The sequence below is a fragment of the Chlorocebus sabaeus genome, chromosome 17, assembly GCF_047675955.1.
Source record: "Chlorocebus sabaeus isolate Y175 chromosome 17, mChlSab1.0.hap1, whole genome shotgun sequence".
Lineage (NCBI taxonomy): Eukaryota > Metazoa > Chordata > Mammalia > Primates > Cercopithecidae > Chlorocebus > Chlorocebus sabaeus.
In genome coordinates this window covers 46,101,961-46,120,665 of record NC_132920.1, presented here as the reverse complement: position 1 = coordinate 46,120,665, position 18,705 = coordinate 46,101,961, and the positions used below count along the sequence as shown (strand labels likewise).

General features: G+C 42.8%; 1 protein-coding gene across 4 annotated transcripts in view; it reads left to right on the top strand.

The window, feature by feature from the left end:
• The window catches only part of CLIC5 (chloride intracellular channel 5), a 199,189-nt gene that overhangs the window by 118,902 nt on the left and 61,582 nt on the right, over positions 1-18,705 (top strand). For 3 of the 4 annotated variants that reach the window (XM_073006043.1, XM_038006139.2, XM_007972358.3), the window contains exons 2-3: positions 7,340-7,449; positions 13,191-13,316. In XM_073006043.1, the coding sequence (XP_072862144.1) occupies positions 7,340-7,449; positions 13,191-13,316 (236 nt within the window). Of the gene's footprint in view, positions 1-412; positions 433-7,339; positions 7,450-13,190; positions 13,317-18,705 lie in introns of those variants that run through there. The other variant, XM_073006042.1, reaches the window with a different exon arrangement.

The following is an 18,705-nucleotide window of genomic DNA, read 5'->3' as shown; positions in this document are numbered from 1 at the left end:
TAAGGTGCAGATGACAGATACTGAATTAACAGCTTACCTGAATCAAGTACAATGTTTATGCCAGGCGTAATGGTTAACTTTATGCATCAACTTGGCTGGGCCATAGTGCCCGGATATTGACCAGACATTATTCTGGATGCTTCTGTGAAGGTGCCTTTTTTTTTTTTTAATGACATTAATATTTAAATTGGTGGATTTTGAGTAAAGCAGATTGCCCTCTATAATGTGGGTGGGCCTCACAGAGAAAAAGACTGATCCCCTCCTCTGAAGAAGAGGGAATGCTGCCAGCAGACAGTCTTTGGACTCGAACTGCGGCTCTTCCCTGGGATTTCAGCCTGCTGGCCTACCCTGCAGATTCTGAACACACTAAGCCTCCAGAACTGTGTGAGCCTGTTCCTTAAAATAAATCTCTCAATCTTCACACTCCAACTGGTATGTATTTGTATTTATATACATATACATATATATATAATGTTATTATAATGTATTCTATAAAAATAAGATGTGTATATGTTTCTCCATATATAGTAGATATAACAGGATGTGTGTGTGTGTGTATATATGCACGTGTGTGTGTGTGTGTGTATTTATATATATATATACACACACACACACACATACACATATTGTGCTGGTTCCGTCTCTGGAGAACTCTGACCAACATACCTAGAATTCTTCATATCACAATGTACAGGTAGCGATCTACGTAGAGCTGATTCAGCCCATATGTTAACCTTTAGATAAATGTTGAGGATCTCTGTAGCCTCAAATGTATACCTGTTACCTGTTTCTTGAATGAAAAATGCCTGGGTGACCCCAGTGAATTAGGCCTTTTGTGGCTTCTGTGAAAGAGAATGTTGATTTCTTCAAGAGCAGACCTCTCTCTCCTCATGTGGACCATGTACCACCAAGTCCCATCCCTGCTAATTGAAGTCTTACCAATCAAATTGTTGGAAGGATAGACCGTTTGGTGTTTAAAAAAAAAAATAGTCACAACTAGAAATGTTGTCTGACTTACACTAACTAATTAAAAAATGGACAGCTGAAAATATTATTATAAAGAAAGCTTCTTTGTCTAAACAGTTTAGATGAGTTATTATGTTTAAAGAAAGTCCTCATCGCGAGGCCTTTGCCACTTTGCCACTCTTTTCTGAAGGACAACAGCCAACGTGGTCTGCTCAAAGCTGGAAGTCAGGAGTTAGAGAGACCTGATTCTGCTATGGGAACCGGCTGTGCTACTGTGGGCAATTCATTCAACCTTTCTGGGCCTATTTCTCTACCAGTAAAAAGAAAAAGCTGGAGTATAGCATTCCTGAGGTCAGATACAGCCCTACTGTTGTATAATTTTTATCTGTACACTTAACAAAATTATTTAATCACTTGAGTCCTCAGGGACAAGTTTCATGGGCGACAGCAACAAAAAGTGGGAATGTGACGTAAATGGTGACTTAATAATCTTTCTTGAGAAAACTGAGGTTTCCTTCCTAATATTTCATCCAGGACTTAACCTTGCCAGATTTTTAAAGAAGTCAAAGGTCATAAAAATCTTACATTTTGAAATAACAGACATTTAAGCATCTGATGTAGCCTGGGTCCAATCAGGAGTGAGAAACTACATGGTAGGTTAAACAGGAGAAATTCAACATGCAGTATTACGTAAGATACAAGAGTAACCATGACATATAAGGAAACTCTCTACGGTACCCTAGGGCTGAGGGAGAGGAGCCAGGGAAGGACAAACTTAGAAGCTGTTCGCAACCTGGCACAGAAGTTCACTGGTTTGGTCAGGCCAGAGCTGGTCTGGAGTTGCTGAGCAAACAATAGGCCATTCCCCAGAGTTCAGGCAGGGAACAAGCAATCAGCGTCAGTACAACATGCAGCAGGATCCAGGTGTCAGTGGAGAAGAAGGCCTTCAGGACACATGGGGCGTGCGAAGGAAGTGACCAAGCTATGTGGACACCCTGGCCATAGGCCAGCTGGATATAGGCTTAATGGGGGCTTTGGTTTCTGTGTCAAGAGTGCTGGAAAGGTTATTACCAGGCTGAGGCTACGAGGTGCCAGGTGGGCTGCATGCTGAGCCTATAGCTGGGGTGGCTGCACTGCGTGCTGTCACAACTACACCGTCCACCCCCAGCCCACACCACAGTCAGCAAGAAAGCCTCTTCCTCCCGCAGTGCCCCTCTAGTTCTCCCTGGTGAGAAAGCCTAACTTTGTGCTTAAAGGAGAAATGTTTAAAGAAATTCCCTGTTCTCACAGAGCATATATTCAAGGGTGCATTGCAGCTGAAAGGCAGTAAGTTGATAACTGACACATCTATCAAGCTTCAATGTCATCTGGTCACTTTCTACAATTCCTTCTTGGATCCTCTCTGAAAGATTCCTCCCACTTCCGGACTTGGGTACCCTCAAGTGACTTTTGGCCAATTATCAGCTTTCCCTTCATTATCTGTAGACCAAGAATTACATACCTGGTGTGTCCCTGGAACGTCTTAAAATAATGGTTCTCCAGTGTTGTTCATAGACTTCTGGGGTCCCTAAAAGGCTTTCAGGGGTTTTAAGAGGTCACAACTATTTTTAGAGTTATAGCAAGATGGTACGCTTCTCTCTCTGGGATTGGCATTTCGTGGGTAAATTTACTGGTGTTTCAGCACAAATCCAAGCAGTGGCATAAGTGGTACTAGCCAGTCATGCATGTGCAGAAAAAAAAAAACAAAAACAAAAAACAGCGTCAATTATGAATGTCCTTGATGAAGCATTAAAAATTACATAATGTTATTAAATCTCAACTTTTGCATACATGTCTTCTAAACATTCTGGTTGATGAAATGGGAAATGCACATAAGCTCTTTGGCTGCATTCCAAAGTCTGATGGTTGTGAAAGGAAAAGCACTTGTATGATTGAGTTGCCAGCTGAACCAGCTGCCTCCCTCACAAAGCAGTTTTTACTTGAAAGGGCAACTGGCTGACACACCGTGCTTACTCCGACTTAGTATTTGTCAGTATTTGCTACAGCCTGGGAGGCAGAAGTTGCAATGAGCTGAGATCGTGGCACTGCACTCCAGCCTGGATGACAGAGCAAGACTCTGTTTCAAAAACAACAACAACAACAACAAAAGCTCCATATACCCCAACTAAATACCAAGAGATTAAATGTGGAAGCCAACTTCTATTAAGCCAGATGTTAAAGATTTCGTAAAAATATAAAACATTGCCACTTTTACTAGATTTCTTTTATTTTTAGAAAATATAGTTATTTTATGTTTATGTTAATAGACATATTAATTATAGCATTTTAATAAATATTTAGATTCGGCTTTATCTTACAACACAGTAAATATCAATAACTATCATCCACATAAATAAAACCTTTCTGGGATCCTCAACAATCTTTAAAAGCATAAAAGAGTTCGAAGACTAAAATGTTTGAGAACCACAGTCTTAAACAAATCTCCATTTTCCACTTGAATTTACAAAATTGCAGGAAGTTATAGGTGCAATGGTTGAGGCCAAGAGGAGATAATTTACCTAAGGTCATTCACATGGTGAAGTAGAGGCAGAGATGGGTCTAGAACCACAGTCTCCGGCTAGTGTGCTACATAACTCAGGCTAGCCATGTATGTATGTATGTAGTACGTATGCATGTATTTAAGGATGCTTTTCAGAATGCCAGTGAGATACTTTTGAGATCCTCAAGCCACAAAAAAGGAGGGACATCACCCTCCCCTCAATACGCATCCTTTTAAATAGGCACTGAATATGAAGTAAGTTTCAGGTGCCTGTGCTTGTTGCTGCTGAAGACAAACAAAATAAAACATCAACTATGTTTTGAGGGAGCCAAGCTCATAATATGTGGAGAGAGATCATATGAAAGGCAATATATAATAGCATATAATATGAAGTATCAGGCATATAACATATGTAGTACAATCATACAGCCTATATAATTACATTATGCTACTAGTACTGGTATCATCATATGGAATATAATATGTGGTATGATATTTTATAATAAGTTGTTATATACACTGTAGAGAACGGGAAGTACTTTGGGATTATAGCTGGCAATTGTGTTCAAAGCAGAATCTTGACCTTGGGAAGTTTGCCATTAGCTGTTTATATATATCATCGTCTTTTGACACTTCCCTTATTGCATTAGTTTCCAAGAAATTGCTATACACAGTATAGCTGAAAGCAGTAGAAATTGATTCTCTTACAGTTCTGGAGGCCAGAAGTTCAAAATCAAAGTGTGGGCAGGGCCAGGCTCTCTCCAGAGGCTCCGAGGAAGAATCCTTCCTTGTCTCTTCTAGCTTTTGGTGTCTGCCACCAATCCTTGGCGTTCGTTGGCTTGTAGATACATCACTCCAATCACTGCCTTCATCTTCACATGACTTTGTCCTCTGCATGTCTGGGCCCAAAGTTCCCTCTTTTTGTAAGGACACCAGCCATGTTTACAGCCCATTCTAATCCAATATGACTTCATCTTAAAGTTGATTCCACCTGCAAAGACCCTGTTTCCCAGTAAGGTCCCATACACACATTCCAGGGGGACATGAATTTGGGGGAGCATGATTCCACCTAGGACACTGCTTTTGTGCTGGTCCCTGGCCCCCAGTGCTCAAAATCTCTCTGGACCAAAGTCCACCTGGGTTTTCCCTCACACTTTTCAGGATGTGGGGTCCAGCTGAACCCCACCTGGTTCTTCTCTGTTGATGTTTCAGGTGATTGTCACAGCTCATCACATATAACCCATGAGTTTAACAAACTATTTCTTAGGGCCACAAGGCTGTTGGGGTTTGAGGGGGAATAGAGGAAACTGAAAGAGGGACACCCAGACAATGGAAGTAAATGGTAGCATCCTCTCATATTTCTATTGGCCTTTGACAATTTTTGTTTACTAAACCTAGAATCATAGTTTAATATAAGATTAATAAGACATAATGAAAATGTAGGGAGCCATGAAGGACACCATGCCCTAAGCTCCAGGCAGAGCTGATTGCACATGGACCAGAGGATGGATGTCCATAAAATTCAACACCAGCCCTCCCAGCACCGGGGGAGGACCTGTCTCCTGGCTGGACCCTCAGGCTGGCTCCAGGAATGGCAGCTCAGAGCACTGGATCTCTAGCCAGACCACCTTGGTTCATCCCGGCTTCACCACTATGATAACCTTAGGCCTCCGTTTCACATTTGTAAGAGCTGAAAATATCCCTCTTTACAGGCTTCTCATGAGAAATAAACAAGTTAATAATATAGGTAAATCCTTTAGAACAATGCCTGACAATATAGACAGAAGTTATTATTAATATTATTATTATATGAATTTTTTATGTAGTTGATAAATCCACTATTTTGCTAGTTCCTCCTTCAATTCCCTTACCCTCCCACCACTACCACCAGAGGAAAACGGATAACAGTATATGGATCTGGCTTCTGTTTTTATTTTTGCTTTTTTTTCAATTCTCCTCTTGTTACTTCCACCATTCCTGGCCCTGGGGGAATTCTTCCTGTGTCGGGATGTCTTACAGGACCCAGAGCCTGGTACCTGTCAAGTGCTTCCTGAGAAGTTCCTAGGGAACTTACATCATAAACTCAAGTTAGGACCAAGCTATTACTAAATTGGTAGCCACCTGTCTGAGCATGTTTTATTGGTAACTTTAGCTCCGTGGGCAGGTGTAGCGCCCACACTGTGCTCTCCCACCTTTCCCATTTTATATAACAGAGTCCGTGCTCTCTCAAGACTCAGGGGTGGGTCTGTTTCCAGCACTGGGGAAAAGTGAGAACTGTATAGGGAGTGGGGCTTTTGGTGTAGTTAAGAGGAAGGTAAAATAACTGTAATTTCATAGCAATTACATACAGCGAACACTGTCAAAGGTTCCAGTTTTCCATTATAAACCTGAGCCCCTGCTGGGAGCAACTTGCAAGGTAGAAAAAAGCGCATAATGAGGTTCTAATGTATGAAAGAAGGCATTGCTGCCTCCCCACCTGAATGCCGCAGCAAAACAAACCTCAAGGGGGAAAACCGTGCTGAGCTTTGGGAATGCATTTGTGTTCTCCCTTTCTTTTGAAAAAACAAAAACAAAAACAAAAACAAAACCTCAGTAAGCCCCCATTCCTGGATGTTGGTTGGATTGTTTACAGCTTTGCACGAGTCTTCAGTACCCAGGCCCACACATGCCCTCCCTGTCAGTGGAATCCCCTGCCAGGCCACCTGCAGGGGCCATGGTTTCCAGGGCAGCCAACATCAGAGTCTGGAGCAAATGGGTTATTTCTTCCTCTAAGTACTATGTTGGCAGCCAATAAACCACCCAATGGAAATGAATTCTACAGAGACCAATTCCCCAACCTTTTTTGTTTGTTCATAGGTTTGCTTGAAATTAATTCTTTATGAAATCCATGGATCTGCAGCCCACTCAGAAGTGCAGTAAAGATAGACTTGTTTTTCAGACCTAAAAAAGCCTATTATTTTGAGGAAGGGAAATGAAATGACAGAAGCTCAGAACACCCAATAATAATGCTGTTACTTTTACATGGGTTCCTGTCTTATCCCCAAGCCCACCCTACAGAAGGCCATAAGCTCCTTGGAGGAATTCAGTTTTGAATCTCCTGGGCAATTTTCTCTAGTGCCTTGCACATAACTGATAGTCAATATGTATTTGTTGAGTAAAAGTGTAATTTAACAAATGAATGGTTTATTGACAGTGAAGGCCAAGTACTAGCCAGAACTAAGTGGCGTATTGATTAAAACCTTGAGCTTCCTGATTAGCCTCCATAAAGGGAGATGGGATCAAAGTCTGAGATATTTATATTCATGACATCCTTGTGGTGTGAACCAAGGACCAAGGGGTGGGGGAGGGCAAACTACAGAGGAACATATTTTGGCTAGGTAGCTGAAGGAAAGCATTTCTAACTGTTAGAGCAATCCTCAGAATGAGCTGCTTTGAGTTATATTAATACAAATGACCGGTCAGTGGAGATATTCAAGCAGAAACTAGATGATTACTTGTGGGTGTAGAAGTTGGCATTCCAACATCATTTGTATCAGACTAAGTGATGTTGCAGGTCTACTTTTACCACAAGATGCCAGGGTTTTATGATTTCATAAAGTTATGATTTTGCATTTCAGTTCAGCAAGTATTTATTGAGCCCTTACATGGTGTCAGGCATTGTCCTGCATGGACATTAAGAAGACAAAGATGAATAATATCAGGCTACTGCCCTTTGAAGTTGCTGGGACATGGTTTTAGTAAGGTCTCCTCAGACCTGCATTTGGGCATTACAATCTTATGTTCCCTGTGCTAATTGCACCTGCCCACTCAGGACACTGGTTCTCTTCTTTTCAGGCTGGAATCGATGGGGAAAGCATTGGCAACTGTCCATTCTCTCAGCGCCTCTTCATGATCCTCTGGCTGAAAGGAGTCGTGTTCAATGTCACCACTGTGGATCTGAAAAGGTAAAGTACATTGCATAAATGAGGAGTATGTTTAGCTGCACGAACAGAGAACCTTCCATGAAGGAGGGCAAAAGCCTCCCTTGGCTCCCAGCAGCCCCTTGCTCACACTTCATTGTCCAAAACTGTGTCTCAGGGTCCAGTCTTAGCTACAAGAGAGTCTGCAAAGGCAAGTATTTCACTTGGTGCCACGCACTTCACTGACCTGATTAGCAAGTTTCCATTAGCAAAGAAGAAGGAAGGAATGGGCACTGGCATTGCAACTAAGTGTCCAGTGCACAGATGGGCACAGACATCTAAAAATATAGGATTAGTCATTTCAGTAGTACTAAGGCCATCATCTGTGGGACCCTAGCAGGACTTCAGGTGTGAGAGTCTGAGTCTTCAGAGAGTTGTGATCCAGACCCTTTCCCATGCTATGTTCCCAGCTTTAGAAGTCCTCAGTGTGACAGCTCTAGATTACAGGCTTGGGTGGAAAGTAGCTACTGTTCTGTTTTTAGAGTGCAGTTTAATGACTTACAAACACCAGGAACCACACTCTTTTCACTCCTACAGAATGTATTCTGTTTTCTGTCTTCCACCTGTTGTTTAAATGTGAAACAGCTTGAGGCTCACCCCATGAGTGTTCATCTTCTGCCTCTACCTTCATCCCTGGTGAGCTTGACATATTCTCCTTGTCATCTTTATATGAATTATTCTACACCCAGAGTCCTGCTATCATCTAGATATTTTCACTTGGATATTCTGTTATCATAGATGTCTAACATTGTATACATCAATTTGTATCCTTTTCCTTTGAGTTGAGCTCTTCCTGAACTCCTTTTTTCTTCTATTTTCTTTTTCTTTTTATTTATTTATTTATTTATTTATTTATTTATTTATTTATTGAGACAGAGTCTCACTCTGTCACCCAGGCTGGAGTGCAGTGGTGCGATCTCAGCTCACTGCAAACTCTGCCTCCTGGGTTTAAGCAATTCTCTGCCTCAGCCTCCTGAGTAGCTGGGATTACAGGCACGTGCCACCACACCAGGCTAATTTTTGTATTTTTAGTAGAGATGGGGTTTCACCATCTTGGCCAGGCTGGTCTTGAACTCTTGACCCACCCACCTCTGCCTCCCAAAGTGCTGGGATTACAGGCGTGGGCCACCGCACCTGGCCTTTTCTATTTTCTAGGCACTAAACACTTCCCGCTCCTTTCTATTGCTGCCTTCATTGTTGATCAGTAGCCAAGTCTAGAGCATTCTCCTATTGCACTCTCTCTTCCTCTAAACTCTCTTTTTCATCCTCAAAGCCTACAACTGGTTCAAGTCTCACCACTGCCACCCTGATAGTCTCATTGTTCTTCAAACTGGTCTTCCAGGTTCACACATTCTCTCTCTTTTTCTCTCTGTCTGGCCCATCCTTTATGTGATTCTAAGGTTATTCTTCCTAAAATAATGCTTTAATCAGGCCACTTTCATGCACAGGAAACCTTTGATGTTTCCCATTGTCCATGGACTTGAGGCATCCAAAGCCCCAATCTGTCTTTTCCTTCATTCTTCCCAACACTGTTTCCCAACACTTCTCACTGTGACCTGTCTACTCTGTCAGGCTGGTCTGCCTTCTGCTGTTCTTCTTCATTCGAGCCTCCGTCCCTTGGCTGAGCTGCATCCTCTGTCTAAAACAGGCCCTCTCTTCCTTCTTGTCCCCGGCCCCAGGCTCAGCTTCAGCCCCACCCCCTCTGTGGGGCCTTCTCATACCCATTCCCCCACACTCACAAGCACACCTATCAACCCAGCCTCCCTCCAGAATCACCAGCACCTGCTGTCTATGTTGCCTTGTGTCGTTATTCAGTGTTTCATCAAGTTATGAGGTTTGTACCCCTAATACTTTACAACTGGTGAGAGCTTTCTCATTTAATAATAATAATAATAATAATAATAATGTATAATCCTGTGAAGGAGGTCTTACTACTCTGTGTTATTTGAGAAATAACTGAGACAGATATATTTAAATGACGTGCCCAAGATGCCAACTAGAAATTAGAGGAGCTAAAAACTCCATCTGCTTGGTTCAAAAACTATGCTCTCCATAATACATCAGTTATGAAGTTTGTTTCATCTTTCAAATGAGACCTTAAGTCCCTCAAGGACAGACTGGGATCGGGTTTTAAGTTTCTTTGTATCCTCCATAGCAACTAGCTTTTCACAGGTCCTCAACTGCTATCTGTCAAATAAATGAACTTACATCCACTATGCAATTAGTGTCTGCAATAACGAAAGAGAGTAGCAGACTTCTGAAAGAGCAGCTTCCTTCAGTGGAGAATTGGAGGTGTTTGGATTGCCATGTGTGAGAGAGGACTTGTATGTCTGCTGGAGAAGAGAGTGGGAGAGGGAACTACCTCTGCCCGCGTGCTTCAGATGGTTTGGTTCCTCCTTCACATGAGCACACCTGGTCCAACCAACACCCCTTTGACGTAGGCCAGGCAAGTAGCACCACTCCATTTTTCCAGATAAGAAAACTTTCTTACTGACCCCCCCACCCACCAACACGCACAGTAATTTCTAAGAAAACTGATTTATTTTCCTGGTACCACCCTTTAGTGACTGAATAATCTTGAACTTTTCAGAGCCTTGGTTTCCTCACCTGTACAATGGAGACAGTGTGTTTTTAATCAATAGGATTATGGTGAGGATTTATCGAGGCAGGCCATGTAAAACATTTGCTATCAGTCCTGTACCTGACTCATAGCAAGAACTCCATGTGTGTTGGCTATTCTTAGAATTATCACTGGGTTCCTGGAGCTGGCAATCCAGTAAGGAAAAGAAGACCGATACTCATTACATAGTTCATAAATCATACCTGGCAATATGTCATCCAATGCTAATGATATAGTCTCAACTATAAATGCTGAAGCAGGATCAACAAAGACAGAGGGCTGCAACTCTAGCTAAGCATCGATGACCACAGGCAGTACTTTCCAAGGGCATCTGACTCCAGTGGCCATGATTCTCTAGAGTCCCAGGAAGAAACCTACCACCACCATCACAACACATTTCTGTATCTTTAAGCCACAGAGAGGTGACTGAGAGCACACATGTTGCTGCCTTGTGTCAACTCTAAAAACCAGGAGCAAATAAAGAATGTCCTTTCATTGTCTAAAATGAGGGGCATGCACAAAGTAAACAAAGGGACTAAGTAAATTAGATTTTAAAAATACTTTCCGTCTCAATTGTCTGAGTTCCAAGTCCCTCAGAATGCAGCTGGAGAGTGTGTGTGTTTGGGGAGGGACATGGGAGTAGCACAGTAATTGAAATTCTTCTCTTCCCCTCCCAAACTGATTACGCCAGGAATTTGTTTCATTACAGACTCCTCCACCCCCACTGTTTACTTTTTTACAGTTTCTGCGTTTAATGTTTTCCACTCCCGACTCCCACAAGAAATGTGGCATTCTCAGAAAGAGCATTTGGGGTGAATCCGATGTTCCAGCTCTGTCTTGGAAGTCGCCACCATTTTCTCTCCTCTTCCCTACATTATTTTAGTATAAGCCTCCCCTTTCCCATTTTCCCCAATCTGCCAACCCTTCTTCCCCCTCACTTTGCTCCATTCTTGCTCTTGCATTCTGACCAGCTGGCACAGACACAGAAGCACACTCCTGGATATGAACAGGACCTAGCCGTGTCAAACACAAGGCCACTTTCCTTTCCACTGCACTTGGCCTTCCTGCAGGTAGTCAGTGTGCTCCCCGGTGCACGCCAGAAACACCACTTAGCACTGCTGTGGGCTAAGTGCAGAAAGTTCAGTTAATTGCTCAGTTAATTAATTGTTCATTCATTCGATTGGGGCTGCGTTCCAGAACTTCACCCACTTCTCCATCATCTAGGACTTTCTTTCAGGATAATTTAGGACTCTTGGGTCTCCTCTTTCCCAGCGGGGAGAAATGTGCTGTTCCTTTGGTTATCTTGGATTTCTTTAAGTGTCTGACCCAGAAACCAACAGGCACACCAAAGAGCTGTCTGTCTTCTTAGGGACCAAATTTGCTGCCTATTACATATATATGTATATGTTACCTAAAAGATCCTACCGGGCCCAGCAAAGTTTGCTATAAAAAGAAAGAACTTTCACAAACCAAGTGTTCTATTTGAATACCATCACAAAGCAGAAGTTGCATTTACTTAGAAAATAAATTGTTTTTAACTTAAGATAGCATTTAAGTAACCCCATAATTTTTAAAAAATAGGCACAATTTCTGACTCCTAGGAGATTTTTGATTTATGTATGTTGAACAGAATTTTTAAATATTTAAAGAAAAATAACTTCTTTCTAGTAAACCTAGAACCATCATAAGTCATATTTTGAGAACAGTAGATGCTTGAATTAAGGTAGATTATGGTGGAGCACGAGTACTGTAGCAGTGGAGTTGCCTGCTGGTCCTCCCCACATTCAACTGAAAGCTGAAAGCCTTCATAACTGGATTGAAGTTTTTGCCAATGTCAGACCAACATTTGATTTCTAATTTTGCAGCTACAATCACTCATTTTTAAATTTAAAATGTATGAGTTTTTGTTGTTGTTGTTTTGAGACCGAGTCTCACCCTGTCCCCCAGGCTGGAGTACAGTGGTGACATCAATGGCTCACAACTGCCTTGAACTCCTGGGCTCAAACAATCTTCCTGCTTCAGCCTCTCAAGTAGCCGAGACTGCAAGCACATGCCTCCATGCCCAGCTAATTTTTGTTTTTGTTTTTTTGTAAAGATGGGGTCTCGCTATGTTGCCCAGGCTGGTCTCAAACTCCTGGGCTCAAGCGATCCTCTCGCCTCAGCCTCCCAAAGTGGTGGGATCACAGGCATGAGCCACTGTAGCTGTCTCAAAAATGCATGCTTTATTCATGTAGCCATTAAAAAGATGTATCTACTGAGGGCCTCCTATATGCCAGGCATGGTTCTGGGTCTTTTCCCTCATGGAGCTTGAATCGTAAGGCTTTCTCTCAGGTATTTTCTTACTCACCAATACTCCCCAATAGGAGGTTCTTGGTTCAGAATCCTTGGTACTAGCCTACCTAGTGTTTGTGGAGGAATAATCTTAGCAATAAGAAGACTTTTGAAAACGTCTTCATTTAATAATTTTGTTTTCAATCTAATAGTTTGTTTATTTTCCTGGCTACCCAAAGGCCATCTCTGGGGCTGTTTATAGGTCAAAAAAAGCATTTTGTTGAGTGTGACAAAAGGCTGACCAATGTTAGACATTAGTTATTAGATATTAAAATATAAGTTACACACAGTAGAAGCATCTAACTTGAACAAATGGCCCAAACTCCCAATTTTTTTGTATCTGGAGATATTTGTTAGGAGAAAAGTATGATCTAATTCATTAATATTTGAAGTATGGAATCATGTATAGCACATTTTTGTTAGGCAGGTTAGTAAAAGAGTTTTTAAAAGCAAAACCCCACGTCTCCCCTGGGTAATTAAAGCTTGGATCTGACTTAGTCACCTGGATTCTCTCCACTTTTTCAAATAGCACTCAACTCCTTCATCTTGACTTGCTGCTCTCTTGCTGACTGCACTGGACACACTTCCTGGGCCACACCACATTCTTTCAGAACTTTCTCCAACCTCCCCTGCCCTACCCTGCACACCATCAATCTGTTTCCCCTGACAGGCATGTTGGATAGTACAGGGCATCTAAGTTACAATCAATCTTAGGTTTCCCAGAACAGGAAGCACCCTGCTGTAAGCCAACCCCTGAATCTCGCTCTGTCTACAGAAAGCCAGCCGACCTGCACAACCTGGCCCCTGGCACGCACCCGCCCTTCCTGACCTTCAACGGGGACGTGAAGACAGACGTCAATAAGATCGAGGAGTTCCTGGAGGAGACCTTGACCCCTGAAAAGTAAGGATCTGTTTCTTTCTGGAGCTGTTGAATGGGAAGAGTTCATGCTGGATCTCTAAAGGCCTGGTGTTAACTTTGAGCAGATGCGTTTCCAAAGGAACCTCACCAGTCCAGAGAACAGGACTCTGTCTTCAAAGAGAGAGCTTAGGACCCCCAAAGGGCTGCCAACCTCAAAACCACTCCATGAAATCCACTCAAGAGTAGATATGGCCTATGAACAAGAGCCAGTCGCTCCCAACTACACACAGTGATTTTAGGAGCCCTAGGATACCACGCCTCCCTCGTCCCAGTATGCCCCCTTCTCTCCAGCTCACTTTGCTTGGAAGACCTCAAAGTGAGGGCAAAGTTTCCTTCATTTCAGCACCAGAGCTGAAAGGCTGACAGAATGAAAATAAGTCAGGAAAGGGTAACCCAGTGACTTAAAACAACATCCAGGGTCTTAAATCTGACCAAATCTGGTCTGACTCCACAATTAAACAGATGAAAAAACTAACTAAAAGCAGCTCCTCTTCTGCAAACAGGTTCGGGGAGAGTATAGACCAGAGAGCTATAAGTTCTTGTTGGGTGACACGTTGCTACTGATGAAAAAGAGCGTAAAAAGGAGACAGATGGCTGCTAAAATTTACTCAAGCTAGACTTGTTCATTACAGAATACTGTTATCAAGGATTAAAACAATCACAATTTTTGAAAAAACTAGAAAAATAATATTACATGTAGAGTGAGGCAAGAACTTTATCCTGTAGGGTATTATCCTGCAGTGAGTTCTGTGGGGTATCCTGAGAGGGATTAAGCACAGGAGGAGGGGAGTCCGTTTTAAGACCTACTTTAGAGGTTGAGGGAAGTCGGCATCCTAGAGGACCATGAAGCTGGAGATAAAGGAATTAATTCCAGGGACTGTCCAGGCAGGACAGAATGAAGGGCTGAGCCAAGACAGGGCAGGAAAATCGAAGGAGAGGAGTAGGAAGGGTTCAGGACATACTAAGTAAGTAAAGTAAGTGGGATTTGACTACTAAAAACCACTATTCTGCATTTATTTTAAAGTTTCATTTATTCATCAACACTTTTATAGCCTTCGTTTTGTGTCAGGCACCATTCACAGCACTTAGCTAATATGATTCATTTCATCCTTCTAGCATCTTAGGTACTATCATTAACCTCATTCACAGTCAGGACAGGGTGAGAGTAAGTCACTCACCCAAGGTCGCACATCTAGTGAATTGCTGTTAAAAAATTAAAACTCCCAGTCATGCTCCAATGAAGCCTTAAACAGTCATACATTCTTCCTTAAAAATATTCTTTGTCATCCATATTCAGACAGTTTATTTGCACACTGAGAGTGGAAAGCCACCTCAAGCCCATTGGAAGCAGCTGAGTATACACTTTAAATAAGTGCATTAATTAAATCAATAGGGCAGCCCCACGTAGACACACACATCTCTGAACAGGACACCAGCCAGCCACTTGACAGGAAGTGCCTTGGGGGAGCCCAGACTCCATCCCCGTCCCCGGGACTCAACCTCATGGCTAGCACTGGTTTGAAATCCCACATGAAAAAATATGCTCTTTTCAATAACTAGAGTTTAGACTTTGCCTGGGAGACTCATAGAGGCAAGTTCATGACGCAGTTAACATTTTCCCTTTTAGAAGTAACACTGGCACTCAGGAGTGGGGGCTTCCATCATGATCATTAGGAAGTGGAAAGTGGAAGCAGTGAGGAGCAGAGGGCCCCATTTGGTCTTTTGCCAAGCAGTGGATGGAGGGGCTCGGGGCTCGGGTACAACCCTAGTCTGCTAGTGATGTGCTGTGACCTCTTGGGCCAGTCCCTTCACCTCTTGAACCAGTCCCTTCTCTGCTCTCGGCCTTAGTTCCCTTCTCCGTGACAGGATGCCTCCCAGAGCCCTTCTTGCTCTCTGATTCTTCACATGCCCTTTAGCCAGGTTCCCCCACCACCACCACACCACCCCCAGTACAACTGTGCCTTTCCTGGGCTGCTTCTCTAACTCAGGGGTCTCCAGTCTGCAACCACAGTGGGACCACAAGGTGGGCAGAGATCACTGGAGTCATATGCCCCATGTGTCCTTGAACATTATTCTAGAGGGGAGTCATCATCTGACTTCATCATCATTTCATCAGATTCTAAGTTTCTGTGATCCAAATAGAGCTGGGCAGGGCTGGATGCAGACCCTCCCTCCAGTCTCTCCTCTCCACCTACCTTCCCTGTCCTGAGCTCTGCTCCCACTGGTCCAGATCCTTCTCTGCACTGCAGTTATGTATAGGAGGTTTTATGAAGTGCATTCCTGCCATGTTAGTGACCTAACAATCCAGTACACTCAGGTAGCCGAACCCTCGAAGCTGTTAAAATGCATATCTCCAGAAGGCTACCAAGGTGGGAGTGCTAAGGGTGAGGCCATCAAGTATTCCAGAGTGCTCCAGGAGTATACCTTAGCTGCCTCTGCACCCATCAGACTGAGGCAGGTGCCATAATCACCTCCCAGTAAATGTTACCAAGCCAGTGCCTCAGCCCCATAGAGACCTGCTGGTCTGCCCACAACAAACCACCAGCCTCACCAGCTTCCCAAGTGACCCAGGCTCGGAGGTGGAGTGGCTGGGAGGTTGTGAGGCCTCTGGAGCAGGGCAGCCTGGCCTTCTGGTTCTCTAGGGGGCAGCAAAACCCTCATAACCATTCACCAAGCGCTGGTCGGCCATGTGTTTCTCATCATACCACTATTTGTAAAAGCTGCCAAAAGCCAACACATTATGGGAGGCTTTTTCCCCTTAGCTTTATTTTTTAAAGGAGAAAACCACATACAAACACTCCAACCATTTTTTTTTCAAATCACATTTGATCCCAGGGAGCATTTGGTGTCAAAATGAGGAATCCAGGAAGTCTCAAGTTGTTTCTAAATGAGACTAACATCCATCCCTCTCCTTAGACTGACCCAGTGAACACTCGACAAGGAAGTGTTGTGATTAATGCTGGGATTACTGTTGAGACATTCTGGCCGTTGCCTTTCATCTCCATGGAGTGGCTGAAGTTTCTAGGATTCATCACTGAGAGTCAGGAGCCCTGCCTCTGGCCACCTCTCTACCAGTGTTTGTCATATGACCTTGGGCAAGCCTCTCTCCCTCTCAGACCCTCTTTGCCTTCTCATCTCTAAAATGAGGGGGTGAAACTATGTAGTCTCCAAAATGCCTTTTGTTGCATGTTCCATGATTCCATGAGTTTCTCAAAGTACTCTTCCAGAGCTGGTTACTGTCTCAAATAACCCTACTACATAGATGCTGTAATAAAAATTCAGAGGGTAAACTGATATAGTCTAGTTACACAGTATGTCATTTAGTCACTCATCTAGCAAGAACGATTTAAGTATCAACAGGGTTCAGAACACTGACGGAATTGGAAGACAACTTGAATTCATTATTTTAAAAAATGTATAGCGATAACTCACCACAGTGAAAAACAAGAATGTTCCGACCTTCTGGGAGGTAGAGAAACAGCCTCCAGACCTCCCACAGGATGGCATGGTAGCTGGGGACAGGAGGTTTAGAGTCAGAGTGACTCAGGTTCAAATCCATACCACTAGGGTTGTGCTAGGCTGCAGTAACAAATCAGCCATAAAATTCCAATGGCTTAACAGAACACAGGTTTATTTCTCACTTGAGCAAATTCTGAGAGGGTAGTGTAGCCCTGTTCCATCCTGTAGTTTTTGGAATACATACCCTCCAAGGCTCCTTCAGCAGGGAAAGAGAGAAGAAAGATCTCCCAAAGGGTTTTGCAGGGCCAGGGCTGAAAAAAAAAAAAAATGTCATGGTGACGTTACTTTCTCTCCTATCACATTGGTCAGAATCCACACACGATGCCAACTTAGGTGCTTAGGTGAGAGAGCAGCTGGGAAATAGAATTACATGGCTATTTAATGAATATGCATTATTCATTCATCAGGCAAATGGCCTTAAATCTCTAGAATCTTTCATTCTCACATCTATAAAACAAGAACCATACTGTTGATCTTATAGGGCTATTGTAGAAAATACTACTACTGAGCATAGTGCCTGATATGAAGTAAGAGCTCATTAAATGGTAGCTCAAAGAGTTAGACAGAGTGGTCAGTGCCTGTTTTGGGTCTGTCTCCCAGGTGCAATTGTACAGACAATTGGTGACCTTAGGTCTTAAAATCCCAGATCCTAAGGGATATCTTTTAATGAATAAGCCAGGCCTCTTTCACCTCCAGGGATATTTTGCTTACACAGCAGGCATGAGTAAAGCACACAGTCAAGGATTAGAAAAGTCAGACGCATTAACCTCTTTCTCGCTTGAGGGGTTGGTGAACTAAGGAAGTGGGAACAATGGAGAAAGGAGAGAGAGAGGAAGTCCTTCCACTTTTCAGCTCGTTAGAAAAAGGAGGGAAAACACTCAAGCTGCCATCAGCAAGGGCATTCCATCAGGATCGTCTTTCTTTTTCTCCAGGGTATCTATCCCCAACACCAGTCTCAGGGCCTGGTCCTCAGTAGGTGTTTCATGCACATTGGTTTAATTGCATGGCGGGTATCCTTTTGTTTAGTGTCTTGGTTGGCTGCAACTAGTCAGTGAGAAATCAGTTGAAACTCTAAACCAGTTAGGGCACTCACCATCTGCAATGGTTTTCTCTTCCCTTTTGCTACTATTTTCTACTTTTGAATTTTTTTTCTTTTTTTTTTTTTTTTTTGGGTGAGAAGCCAACTGTTTTACTTCCCAGAATGAAAGTTAAGTGCACGCATCTGAAATAAGATATCTTAAAAACAGGTTTTAGAGAAATTTTCATCAGTTAGATCAGGAGTCAGCAGCTTTATCTGTAAAAGGTCAGATAGTCCTGTGTTTTTGGCTTTGTATGCTCTTCAGTGTCTGTCACAATTCCACGGTGACACTGGGCAAGAAGTCATAAACTAGTATGGAAATGAATGGGCATGGCTGTTTCCATAATATTTTACTTATGAACACTGAAATTTGAATTTCATATTATTGTCACATATCACAAAACAGTATCCTCCTTTTGATTTGTTTCAAGCATTTAAAAATGTAAAAACCATTGTTAGCTTGAGAACCACAGACAAATAGGGATCATGGGTCACAGTTTGCTGACTCCTGAGTTACAAAACTTTATCATCTCTTTGATTATCATCAGATCACATCAAATGTTATTTCAAAGCTGTTTCTGTGAATGAAACACTCTTCCCTAGCCTTTTAGAGAAACAAAATGTTCTTTGTAGCCCACTTCTTTGCATATTTAAAACATGCCATAAATATGGAGGTAAAAGGAATGCACTTATCCTATACAGTATCCTCCCTCAGTGTAGTTACTGAAATTTGTGAGATTAACATCTTAGAGACACGTTTCCCACAAGAACAAA